This window comes from Cnephaeus nilssonii (assembly GCF_951640355.1).
Source record: "Cnephaeus nilssonii genome assembly, chromosome: 4".
Lineage (NCBI taxonomy): Eukaryota > Metazoa > Chordata > Mammalia > Chiroptera > Vespertilionidae > Cnephaeus > Cnephaeus nilssonii.
The window spans coordinates 84,146,915-84,160,274 of record NC_137075.1 but is presented as its reverse complement, the minus strand read 5'-3'; the positions used below and the strand labels follow the sequence as shown (position 1 = coordinate 84,160,274).

General features: G+C 45.3%; 1 protein-coding gene across 2 annotated transcripts in view; it reads left to right on the top strand.

Moving 5' to 3' along the window:
• SLC8A3 (solute carrier family 8 member A3) overlaps window positions 1-13,360 on the top strand; it is a 120,880-nt gene that overhangs the window by 22,680 nt on the left and 84,840 nt on the right. For both annotated transcript variants that reach the window (XM_079768691.1, XM_079768692.1), the window contains exon 2: window positions 132-1,980. In XM_079768691.1, the coding sequence (XP_079624817.1) occupies window positions 194-1,980 (1,787 nt within the window). In that variant the 5' untranslated portion in view covers window positions 132-193. The remainder of the gene's footprint in view (window positions 1-131; window positions 1,981-13,360) is intronic.

Below are 13,360 nucleotides of genomic sequence, written 5' to 3'. Positions count from 1 at the left end.
AAGTGAGAGACTGCCCCATATGTTAGTGCAATATGTTATTCAAGATGAAATACCAGTTTGTATTGGTGGGAATCTGCCATTGCTGTCTCCCTTTTCCTCATGCCTTTTCCTACCTCTCTGGTCTTTTCTAGGTCTCTGGCCTGTCAGGAGGACCATTGGTGCTGCAGTGGAAGCCAGTGGCTAAGTCTCATGTATGGCGTGGTTAAGGTTGCAGCCTCTCACCTCTGCCTTCCTCCATTTTGGGCTGATAACTTTTGTGCTCTTCCTGAATGGTCTTCGGGCAGAGACTGGTGGCTCAGAGGATGTGCCCAGCACAGGGCAGAACAATGAGTCCTGTTGGGGGTCATTGGACTGCAAGGAGGGTGTCATCTTACCAATCTGGTACCCGGAGAACCCTTCCCTTGGGGATAAGATTGCCAGGGTCATTGTCTATTTTGTGGCCCTGATATACATGTTCCTTGGGGTATCCATCATTGCTGACCGCTTCATGGCATCTATTGAAGTCATTACTTCTCAAGAGAGAGAGGTGACTATCAAAAAGCCCAATGGAGAGACCAGCACAACAATGATTCGGGTATGGAATGAAACTGTCTCCAACCTGACCCTTATGGCTCTGGGTTCCTCTGCTCCTGAGATCCTCCTCTCTTTAATTGAGGTGTGTGGTCACGGGTTCATTGCTGGTGATCTGGGACCTTCTACCATCGTAGGCAGTGCATCCTTCAACATGTTCATCATCATTGCCATCTGTGTGTACGTGATCCCCGATGGAGAGACTCGTAAGATCAAGCACCTACGAGTGTTCTTTGTCACTGCTGCTTGGAGCATCTTTGCCTATATCTGGCTCTATATGATCCTGGCAGTCTTCTCTCCTGGTGTGGTCCAGGTTTGGGAAGGCCTCCTCACTCTCTTTTTTTTCCCAGTGTGTGTCCTTCTGGCCTGGATAGCAGATAGGAGACTGCTCTTCTACAAATACATGCACAAAAAGTACCGTACAGATAAACACCGAGGAATTATCATAGAGACAGCGGGTGGCCACTCCAAGAGCATTGAGATGGATGGGAAAATGATGAATTCCCACTTTCTAGATGGGAATCTGGTGCCATCAGAAGGGAAAGAAGTGGGTGAGTCCCGCAGGGAGATGATCCGGATTCTCAAGGATCTGAAGCAAAAACATCCAGAGAAGGACTTAGATCAGCTGGTAGAGATGGCCAATTACTATGCTCTTTCCCATCAACAGAAGAGCCGCGCCTTCTACCGGATTCAAGCCATACGTATGATGATTGGTGCAGGCAATATCCTGAGGAAACATGCTGCAGAACAAGCCAAGAAGTCCGCTGCTATGAGTGAGGTGCACGCCGATCAGCCTGAGGACTTTGTCTCCAAGGTCTTCTTTGACCCATGCTCTTACCGGTGCCTGGAGAACTGTGGGGCTGTACTCCTGACAGTGGTGAGGAAAGGGGGGGACACATCCAAGACCATGTATGTGGACTACAAAACAGAGGATGGTTCTGCCAATGCAGGGGCTGACTATGAGTTCACAGAGGGCACCCTGGTTCTGAAGCCAGGAGAGACCCAGAAGGAGTTCTCTGTGGGCATCATTGATGATGACATTTTTGAGGAGGACGAATACTTCTTTGTGAGGTTGACCAATGTCCGCATAGAGGATGAGCAGCCAGAGGAAGGGATGGCTCCCCCAATACTGAATAATCTTCCCTTGCCTTCCAGGGCTGTCCTGGTGTCCCCTTGTGTGGCCAGAGTCACTATCTTGGATGATGACCATGCAGGCATCTTCACTTTTGAATGTGACACTATTCGTATCAGTGAGAGTATTGGTGTCATGGAGGTCAAGGTTCTGCGGACATCAGGTGCCAAGGGCACAGTCATCGTCCCCTTTAGGACAGTGGAAGGGACAGCCAGGGGTGGTGGTGAGGATTTTGAAGACATATATGGGGAGTTGGAGTTCAAGAATAATGAAACTGTGTAAGTAACTTTCAGTATTCTATCCCCTGCTATCCCTTGCCATATCCTTCTATCCTTCTGCACCACTTTTTAAAATTTTCCTTGGATTTGTGTTAATATAAAACTTTGGTTTCATCACAGGTATGCAGGATCAGCAGACACTACTGGCAGTTTCTGCTTCCAAACTCTCCTTCAGTTTTCTCACTTTAAAATGTTTCTAGTCAAGGAATCCTGAGGCAGGATCTCAGGACACAGATTTTTGTCTATTGCAACGCAGCCTGATGGCTGGTGGAGGTGTGGGGTGACAGAAGTTTTGATATCAGATTTTGGAGAATTCTTGTGATTAAGCGAGAGCTAGGAGATTACTTGGGTGTCTCCTTCCTCCTCTCCTTGTGCCAAGAGCTTCTATGAGCTTTGAAGCCAATCCTTTCCACTCTGAGACAGCAATAGCCCAACCAGGACATCCTCAAGAAAGCAAGTGGCACTGGCTTTTTTTTTTTTTTAAATAATTTTTTAAAAAATATTTTATTGATTTTTTACAGAGAGGAAGGGAGAGGGATAGAGAGTTAGAAACACCGATGAGAGAGAAACATCGATCAGTTGCCTCTTGCACACTCCCTACTGGGGATGTGCCCGCAACCGAGGTACATGCCCTTGACCAGAATCGAACCTGGGACCCTTGAGTCCACAGGCTGACGCTCTATCCACTGAGCCAAACCAGTTAGGGCTGGCTTTTTTTTTTTCCAGTGCCATATTGTTGTATTGTACAACCAGATTTCAGGTACCTCTCCTTCAATTTGGAAATTGCAAAATTGATTGAAACTTGATCATCTGTTTAAATGCTTGTAGGCTCTTCTATAAGGCTTGCCTAGTCTAGGTGAGATGAGTCAGTATGGCTTGGGTACTGGATGTATGTTGGAGGAGCAGAGCTCCCAGGGCAGCAGCCACTGTCTTTAGTCACAGGTCTAAGCTCCAAATTCTGTCTAAACAGTGAAGGAGATGCCTTTTAAGAATTGTGGGAGAAAACACATCTTCTGTGTGGTCATCTCTCTTCACAGTCTGAAATTCTCCTGAAATAGTTTTCAGGTTAAGGCCCCATTTAGTCCTGGGTATTACACTTCTATTGCCTCTGTAACTCTCCCTATTGAACCTTCTTATGCTGGGTCCTCTGTCCTCTTTCAGATAGATAGCTGTGAAGAAGAACACAGAATGACATTACCCAGGATTTGCAGCTTATGGGAGGGGAGACTTTCCAGGGTGGCCAAGAAGGATGGGGATGAGAAGGGGGAACCTTGTCTCTAAGTTCCCGTGGTGTCCACAAACAATAAGCAGTGGCAGGAGAAGGTGTGAAGAACAAAGGGGGTATATAGAAATGGGTGTGTGTGTGTCAAACTGCTCCAACAAACATTTTCAGTTAGAGATGAAAATGTAAACTTCCAGTAGAGCAGAGGAACTCATGGGAAAGGGGATCCATAGATCCGAAAAAGAGATGCTATAGACGAGCTTCTCCCCAGGTCCAGCTTTGGGACAGAGCTTAAAAGAGGTTGGATTCTGCTGACAACAGAGCTGAGTGAGTCATTTAGGAGACTCTGCTCTTGTTCTTTCAGATTCTTCCTAATTGACTTTGGGCAAGTCGTTTAGTCTTAGCTCTAGAACTAAATAGTCTCATCTGTAAAGTGGGAATAACAATACTTTTCTTGCATGCAGGCAGGGTCAGATCTTTTTGCAGTGCCTCCCAGCTCTAGGATTTTCTGTACCATTGACATAGGCCACTCAGTGTAGGTCATATTTGCACCAGCCAAAAATGGGACAGGGGATATTGTTTCCTGAAGTGAAATAGCCACTGACAAATTGATTTATTAGAGCTCTATTTAGTCATTTTGCTGGGAAGGATAGTCATTTGTTAGCGTAAGTAAAAACATGTGCCATCTAGAGAATATGATCCATTTATATGTGCTCTCGGGAGAGTGTTTATACATACAAATGAAGGACAGGCCTTCGCTGGGAAGACAACTCCGTGAGATTTCATATACGTTTATGGCAATGTCAGTATCTAACAGGTTACTGCCAGGTTTTAAGTGACATCAAGACCACAGCATTGGCCATAATTTGACAGACGTGTGGTTCCTTTAGTTCGGTACCTATTCACCAATGGCACTGAAGGGTAGTTTTTGAGAGAGCAGAAGCTTGGCTCCAAATTTCTTTGTCCCATGAATAATCAATTGTGCACCTAGGATCTCTCAATATACCAAACTTTCCTATCTGTGTTTTCAGCTGGAATGTAACTATGCTTCATGGATGATCACTCCTGGGTGATACTGGTGCTAAATGTATCTCAGCCTCCACACATTTGAGATTCTGGTCCAGGTATTCTAGGATTTGATGAGCACGTCTATGTTCCCATCTATTCCTGTGCATTGTTCTTTAGACCTTAGTAGATTTAGACTACCCCTTTGGTCTTCTTCATTGCAGACGATGGAGTCCAAAACCTGCTAGTCTCTCCTCACATTGCGTCCCTATGCTTGATACTCTAAATTTTACTGGAGGCAGTATAATGTAGCAGAAAAACCACGGACTCTAAATACTCTGGGTTAGGGTTTTGTCTCTACTATAGATTTAACCATGTCGTTTTGGGGAATTTTATTAATTTATGAGACTATTTTTGTCATTGGTAAAAAGGGGATAGTAGTGTTTCTTGCAGAACTGTTATGATGATTTAAGATATTGTATGCACTGTTCCTTGTACATGGCATGTGCTCAGGGAATGAGGCCATTGATAGTAATATCGATGAATTAACAATATTCTTCAGAAGACACTGTGGAGGTGATCAGGTTGCTTGGATCTCTGTGTGACCCACATTAATAAGCATGCTAGTTTTTGGCTATCATGAAGATTCCTAGTCTCAACTCCTAAAATATTAAAGTATTAGAGCCAGAAAGGACTGTAGAATATCTTGAGGGTGGTGTTTCTCGGATTTTAATGTGCTGATGAACCACGTACAGATCTTGCTAAAATGCAGATTATGTTTCAAAATGTCTAGAGTAGGGCTTGAGATTCTGCGTTTCTAACAACCTCCTGATGCCATTGGTCCCAACTTAGAGTTGAAACCCTCAGGGTACTTAGACAGAAGCTGTGTGATGCCTGCAACACTGGCACTTTCTCATCCTTCCCTCGTTATGTAGCTCTATTTGCCCACCAAGCCTGGTAGCATTGTCAGTTTTGCCCCCACCACACTCCTCTAAATCTATCCAGGTGAAGCCGGGCTTATGCTCTATCAATAATGTTGGATCTGTGAATTCACTTAGTTGGCTTTATGCTTTCCTTCTTCAAAGATGGTGAGATGGAAAAACATGAACTTTGGAGCTAGACAGACAGGTGTGAATCCATCAATCACCAGATAGTTTGTTGGGATGATAGGAATCATTGTATCTAACCTGCAGGTTTGTGATAAGTACTGCATTCAAATATGAATAAAATGCACAACGCTTGCTCGTAGAAGGTGCTTAGACATTCAGTAGATGTTCATTAAATATCTGCTGCGTGCCAGGTACATTGCAAGGGACTCTGGAGATAATAAAGACAAGCTGGCATCCCCGCTCTCAAGGATCTTCCTCTCAGGTGGAGAGGATACAGGTAGTCAGACAGGTTGGGAGAGGCATATGGTTGAGATAAGTTCAATAAAAGAGGAATAACATATCCTTGTTGTATGCATGACACCACTGAAGTTTTCAGAGTAACCATCGGGATAGTAGTGAAATAGATGACGTGGGGGTGGGTACATGATTACTTTAAACCCACATTACAATAAACTCTTGACATTTGAGAGGGATACTATTGAGAAGAATCCCTACCTTTTTGACTACCACTGTTGTATACAATGAGAATCAGGCCTTTGAGCTGACAATAGCAAAACCTCACAGAGTTGTGGGTTCTGCCAGCACGTTAATCTCACTCACTGAACATGTGACTGGCTCCTGTAGCCCAGGCTCACAGCACGCTGCTGCAACATAACAGATTACTGAAGCTCATGGACCTTTGGGGTCTCTGGGAGTAGTCAAAACCACAGATGTCAAATATGCAAATGCCAAGATCTGCTGTAATTAAACAGCTTAGGCCTCTTTTGAAGAAGAATGGTGTATTAGCTGTGCCACATATTTTCCAACAAAATTAGACTGTTAAAGCTGGAAGTTGCCTGGCCGGCGTGGCTCAGTGGAGCATCAACCTATGACCCAGGGGGTCATAGTTTAATTCCCAGTCAGGGCACATTGCAGTGTGGGGCGTGCAGGAGGCAGTCAGACAATGATTCTCTCTCATCATTGATGTTTCTATCTCTCCCTCTCCCTTCCTCTCTGAAATCAATACCAATATATTAAAAAATAAATAAAATAAAACATCTTGTGAAAAAGAAAAAGCTGGAAGGTGTCTGACCTCCCATTTTCACGAATGATGAAGCTGGATTCAGAGAGGGAAAGTAACTTGTCCAATAGCTGTCTAGGAAAGAAAGTTAGAGTTGGAAAGGAGTTTTTAAAGGGCACAGATTTAATATCTTTGGACTTTTCCATTTTATTTTAACCCATCAGAAAAACATTAGCTTTGGAAAGGATATGGAAATTCTTGTGTGGAAGATGCTCTGGAAGTACAAATCCAAGAATATCATGTGACTAATATCTTAACCAACACTAAGAATATATTATGCATTATTTTAAATCTCTCGGTTCACCTTGAGACTGTTCAGAAGGAAAATATTGAACCCATAGAAATTAAACACATACACACACACAGACACACACAACTTAACTTAGCAACCTCTTACTGAGAAAAGGTGACATTTTTCAGGCCCTGCTGGTAAACTGCAGACAAGACCTTGTTCCATGAAACAATGAAATGTTTTCACAATGATGCAGGCCATTCTCCACCAGGGGTGGTTGCTCCCTGCCGTTTCAACCCTTAGTGACCTTTCCATCAAAACTTAGGAAAGTCTGGAGTGCTCTGGACACAACGTAAACATTCTCCAACTTGTCTGAAACAAAGGAGGTTCCCGCGCGCCCCCCCCCCCCCCCCGCCTTTTTTTCTTTGATTCAGCAGAGTGTTAGGATCCTCTCTTTCCTGCCACCCAGGGAGGTCATTTGCCTTCAGAATGCCCTTTCTGTGCTTGAGAAAAGCCATGAGCTGCAAGCGGTGTGAGGGTGGGAGTCAGATGGAGGTGGTGATCATTCTCTAAGGGCCAGTATCTTCCCTTTCCCCTGGCCTCTGCCTCAGTGCCCGACTTCCAGTGACAAGCTCTCTCCCCAGCTTTTGGTAGCCAGTCGGTCACCAGGACTCATGGCTCCATGGAACTTGTGGTGGAACTATGTACTTGGCTTTGAGTTGTCCTGAAGAAGGGAATCCATGTCTATGCCAGTTGCTGAATGGGGGAACTTAGCACAGTGGGACATTTCTAGTGGGTTGTTCAACGGCAGTTCTTCTGGGCCTAAAGGAGTGATCACAGGCTATTGTGGCCTTTTTAGCAGAGCTTTGGGTATTATACCTAGAAAGGTCCCGCACCCTGATAATTTTTTCTTACTGAAATTGTCAAAAATTATAGCAAAGAAGGACATATTCCAACTCCAGGATCCATAAAGCACCCCAAATCTACTTAAATGTTATATGTTTGCAGAAATCACTACAAGTCCAGAGCCTTCCTAGTTCATTTGTTTTAGGCCTAAGGGTGCAGGGTCCTCAGGCAACACTGGATCAGACAGTACCTCTCTCCCTGCCTTGGTCAGGAACCATATGCATGCCCGCCCCAGTCTTCTCACATTAACTCATCTTCCGGAAACCTCAGTGTTGCAGGGTTGGAGATCCCATGAGGGAGAATGTCAGGTTGGTTTCAGGAGAAGACACATTGTGATTGACCACATGACTGGCCAGTGAAAAAATGAAACAGGCTGATGCCCAGTGCAGGCCCTCCTGTGCACTGCTTGGAGAGGTGCTAGTTGGGACTTCAGGCAGTAACAATAAAGGGGTACCGATGGCAATCCTGCCATGGCCTTGCTTATTTTGTCTCAACTCCTGGCTCCTAAGGTCAAAGTTTCCTCATTCACTCACAGGAGTGATGGAAAGGGACACTTGGGCAAAGTGATGTGGGTAAGTGGGGAGGGCTCTTCCATGTCGTCCAACCTTTCAACAACTTCCCAGATGTATTTGGATGGTGTATGAGCACTCGTTCCTTCTCCACCTTTTGGCTCTGCCCGAGACAACTCCGCAAGGAAGGTAGTAGAAATTCAGCTTATTCAAGGTGTTGTTTTCTTGTTGTTTTGAAAAGGAGAGACCAAATTGTGCTTCCAGAATCCAATAGGAAACCCTGGCCTAGAGCCAGTAGGATATAATTGATAGTTGGGGAGAGAACGCTTTGATGTACAAATAGAGCAAACTCCCCATATTTAAATTCTTCACAGTCCAGAAGCATTTTGGAGGAATCAAATGCTTTGAGAGTTTTGCTACGTGACCATGAAGGAAAACATAGGATAAACATTCTCAGGTGGCATGATAGTTATCATGCATAGAAATTATATTCTCACCCCTACCACCTACCAGGTACCCAAATAGGAAATTACCTGAAGAAGTAGAGTAGAAGATCAAGTTGAAAGTGAAACTTATTCATTATGGAGGAATTTGCTTTTATGAAAACTATGTGTGTGTGTTATATTTAAGTTTGGTTATTGATGTGGCACCATCCTGACCCATTCCAGCAATGGCTCAGCATGCCTGGACACAGCCTGGTTATCCTGTCCCTGCCTGAGCCCAGTTCATTTACCACTTGGTTGTTAGGTTTCACAAAACCAGTTATTTGTGATACAGACAACACTCTGTTGTACGTTTGTTGGTTCTTTCAAAAGGAGTGACATCGTGATAGTAACTTAATACTCAGAATATGGCAGTAGAACAAATTACAGATTATGGGTGACTAATACTGCCCTTTCTCCCTTGTAGTCCATCTTTCGCCAGAGCTCGTGGTCTTGATTTGTCTCCCTGTTGGTTTTCTCCTTGTGTAACACACGTGAATTCTCCCTGTGAACTCTCCTACCACCAGACCCTCTCTTTCTGAACTGTGGTGATGTGGGGTGTACTGTGCCATCATCACTAGGCTAACCATGGCCCTGGCTGCAAGTCTTCATGTCTGCAAATCTGTATTTCCCTGCTCATACCTTACTTTCTGTTTGTATACTCTTCTCTTCCACTTTCTCTCTTCTAAACAACTCCTGTTGCATCTTTTCTTTTTCTACTGTATATGCTTCAGGCATTGGTGCTGTGGTGTCCAGTCCTGCTCACACTCAGTGCCTTCCTCCCCATTTCTGCTAGTCCTGTCTCCTCTTTTATTCTTATTCTAGTCCCTACAGCCCCTTTCTTCACACTGTTGGCGTCTGTCGTTGGGCTGCCTTCTGTCCACTGTCTGATCTACGATTTCCTTGAGTGATCAAGAGTGAGCTGTGTATCCCTTAAGAAAGCCTGTCATTTCAATGGAAAGAACTATCATCACGATAATGCCAAGAAGACTGATATCTCCCAGGAAACAAACCACTCCCGTGGTGCTCTTTTCTCCTTCACCACAGTGTGAGTGTTTGCCGACTGGATGTTAAGACAAGAAGGTTGAGTTGTGAGGATCCAGCATAGACTGGAACTAGTACCAGAAAACCATCAGAGGCTGAGGGTGCCCTGGGACCACCTTCTCTTTCTGATGTGCTCCCCACTAGGCCACGTGGTCTCTGTCTCCTGGCATCTTTGCTTCTCTCTGTGGCCTTCTCCCTCATGGCTTCCACCTTGCAATTCCTCTATGACCAGCAGTCCTATCTCACTGCTTCTCCTCCATAACGCTTTCAACTCCTACCTGGAAAGATCTTTCTATTTTTCTAGCTCAGATTCATAAGAGAGAGAATCTGATTCTCCTCCATGCTCCCCACTCCCGCCCCCCCGCCACCATTTCCCCAACTTGGCCATGTGAAGACCACAAATGTGTTGGTTGCCCTGTGTCAAGCCAAGCTCCTCCCTGCCCCACCTAACCCGACAGTAATCAGCCTCAACAATCCTCTCCAAGATACTGAGTGGTAGGATGGAAAAATGAAGTTGTCATGGGGATTCCATGGTAAGCTACCTAAGCGGTGGCATCTGTAAGTGGTGCGCAACGTCACTTAGAAGGAAGTCCCTTCTAAGTAAGGTGGGACAGTCATCTATCACCTCGAAACAGACACATTATATAAGGTTTGCAGGTAGAGAGAGCATTGATTTTACAAGGGTCTATGCTGAGGCAATTAGCTAGAGAATGAGAAGAATAGCCACCTCTTGAGCTTCCAGCCCCATCAGATCCATCAAGCTGACCTCTGATTCAACAGCCAAGATTAAGCTGGCCTCTGCCTAGATCAACAGAATACATGCACAGGGCCTGATGCTCAGTGACACAAATCTCAAGGCTTCCAGGGTCATTTCTCTCCCTCTTCTGCTCTGTCCTTTCCAGGACGTTAGCGTCAGAAGATAATCTGCTGTCATTCTCAGGTACAATATTTGGGGACTGAGTCACTTTCAATGCCTCTTCCAGGGTTTGGGTTTCCAGAGCAGCCTGTGTTCCAGACAGAAACAGAAAGTTTCCCTGTCACTCATGCTCGCCAAGGGCAGATGACAGCCTTCTCTGCCTCGCCCCTCCCCTACTGGACAGCTGGTCAGCTGGACTTAGCTGGAGCCAGCAGGCGCCCCATCTTTATCATTGGTGCTGTAACTTGATGCTTTTCCAGGAACTCCCCGGAAGCCAGAGCATTCTCACCTCCAGGTGGCACAGTGTGTGACGTCAGGTGCCCATGTCCCAGGGCACAGGCTGGGGTGTACAATAGAACGCCTTTTATGTCTGCTAAGTCAGATAGTAGTGGCTGTCCAGGGGCATCTTGGAAAGGATTGTTGAGGCTGTGTCTGGGCTCAACTGTGCATGCAAAAAGAAAAGGCCAAATACCTGTCAAAGCCAGTCTAGGGATGAGAGATGGAGAGAACTTCATGGGATAAAGAATCTAGGAGTCTCCATTATTAGCATGAAGTCACCACAATCCTGACAATACTGGGCTAATCCTAACGGGGAAAATGCATTGACTCACACTCTTCCTCATCCTACACAACACAGGGTGAATCCACAAGGACATACATTCCTATTGGACACATGAAGCAGATAAGTTCCTAATAAATCAGAATATTCCAGAACCCCTACTGATCTAGTGGATTTCATAAAGTTGACCAGTGGTTCCCAACCAGATTCATACCACAGACCATTTTATCTGCTCTCCTCATGGAACCCATGTTTTAGAAGATTATGAGCTGAAAAGTAATTAGATTTCCATTGTCTTCATAACATATAGCAACAGATAACTAGTGTTACTCTAGTGAGTTAATATAGTTCTAGCCAAAGCAGAGAGAAATGACATTTTAAATTTTTATTTTAAATATATATTTTTTGAGAAATGACATTTTAATTAACCCGTGTAGACTGCTGGAAGAACATATACTTCCTCTTTTGGGGGGTTGGGGAGAGAGTAGAATGAACATAGCCAAAGGCCAACTTTCAAAGGAACTAACTGATATATGTACAATGCTTTGAAAATTCTGGAGTCTAGTAGTTTAAAGTGGTTTTGATGAGAGTGGCCCCAGGGGGAGAGCATAATATTCTAGAGAAATATCAGAATCCAGGGCACAGTGTTGGTTACCTGGGCTTTACCACTATTCAGATGGGGGGGGGGTGCGGAGGGTAGATTACTATTGTGGTTATTTTTCTTACATAATAAAACTTCTAATATTTATATGAAAATATAAAAAAAGTATAAGGATATTGTTATACCTTTAGGGTTAATATTACCATTTTCTTCAGATTAGGTAATTGAGTCTATGAAAGATTAAATAATTTACCCTAGAACAAGGAACTTTTAAGGGTATCAAAACCTAGATCTTTGAAATCACGTGATCTTTCTATTGTGTTACATATTTTAGCATCAGAATAAGGTATGGAGGCTGAAAGCATCAGGCTTCCTCCCCTCATACAGAAGAAGCTAAGAGCGCACCTCGTATCTCTTCCTTAACAGCCAGACTGGTCTTTCTTCTTAACCCAGGGGTAACTAAGCCCAGGGAACTTGGCAAGGGCCAGTGGACTCCTTGATACCGGCTCAGAAATCTGGGTTCATCACCCTGGACGGCTGACAAGAGACCCACCCTTGCCCCAGCCAGTGTACAGAGGGTCCTTGTTGGTGTCACGTCACCACCAGAAACTGCCAGCAGGCAATGCTTTGACCTGCTGCCTGGGAAACAGGGCGAGGCTGGCTCAGGACCATGGGTTGAGATTCAGGGGGTCTCCTTTGATGTGTCCATGATATCTGAAGGCATCCAGGATCAAGGGTTCGAGTGGGTGATGATAGAAGACAGCAGGGGAGGGGAGTTCTCACTGGCAGCAGCCCCTGGACAGCCCGTGAGTGCCCTCCAAATCAATGAGGCAGGAAGCAATGGGAGAGCGGGGGCCGGGAGGCAGGTGTCAGTTGCTGAGGATCCAATTAGCAGACTTTTGTTGAGCTCATACTGTGGGCTGAGCACAGTGAGAAAAGGCACAGCCCCTGTCCTGAGGGAGTTCCCAGTCTGGTGGAGAAGAGGAGTGTGTGAGAGTTGTAGAAGAGGCGAACTCCGAGGGCTGTGGCCACACAGAGGCACTGCCCCTGCCTTTGGTTGGGATTCCGTTTGGTGTCATTCAACTGAAGTTAAAGTGGAATAATTGCACACGCCCTCCAGTCAACCAGAAGGACTTGAGAGAATAAGCAGTTGGCTCTGGCTTGTGCAGCACACACAGCTGTAGGTAGAAGTTGGCCTCAGGAGTAAATGGTCCCCAGGAAGACCATGTCCTCAGACCACAGCCATGCCTGGTTCTTCCCCGGGTCCCTCTGAGCGCCTCATTCTGTGTCCCATTATAGCAGGGCGAGGAACCTTTTTCCTGCCAAGGGCCATTTTTATATTTATAACATCATTCAAAGGCCATAAAAAATTATCAACTTGAAAATTAGCCTGCTATATTTAGTCAAACATTTAATTCACCCCTAATGCCTTGGCAGGGCCAGATCTAATGATTTCTTGGGCCTTACATGTTCCTAGGGCTGGATGTTCCCCACCCCTGTATTGTAGGGACACACACAAAAAATGTTTTCTGAATGAATAAATGAGTGAATGAATGAATGAATGAATGGAGTGAATTTCTGGCATGCCCTCTGGCTCTGTACCTCCTCCAGGTTGCAGCAAGCCCAGGGGACATGGGACTAGAGAATACCCACCCCCGCCCTCCCGTGAGCTGTGGGCTTGGGCGTCCCTGAGCAACTCCATAGCCTGAGTCCTGCCCCACACCAGCTCCTCAGA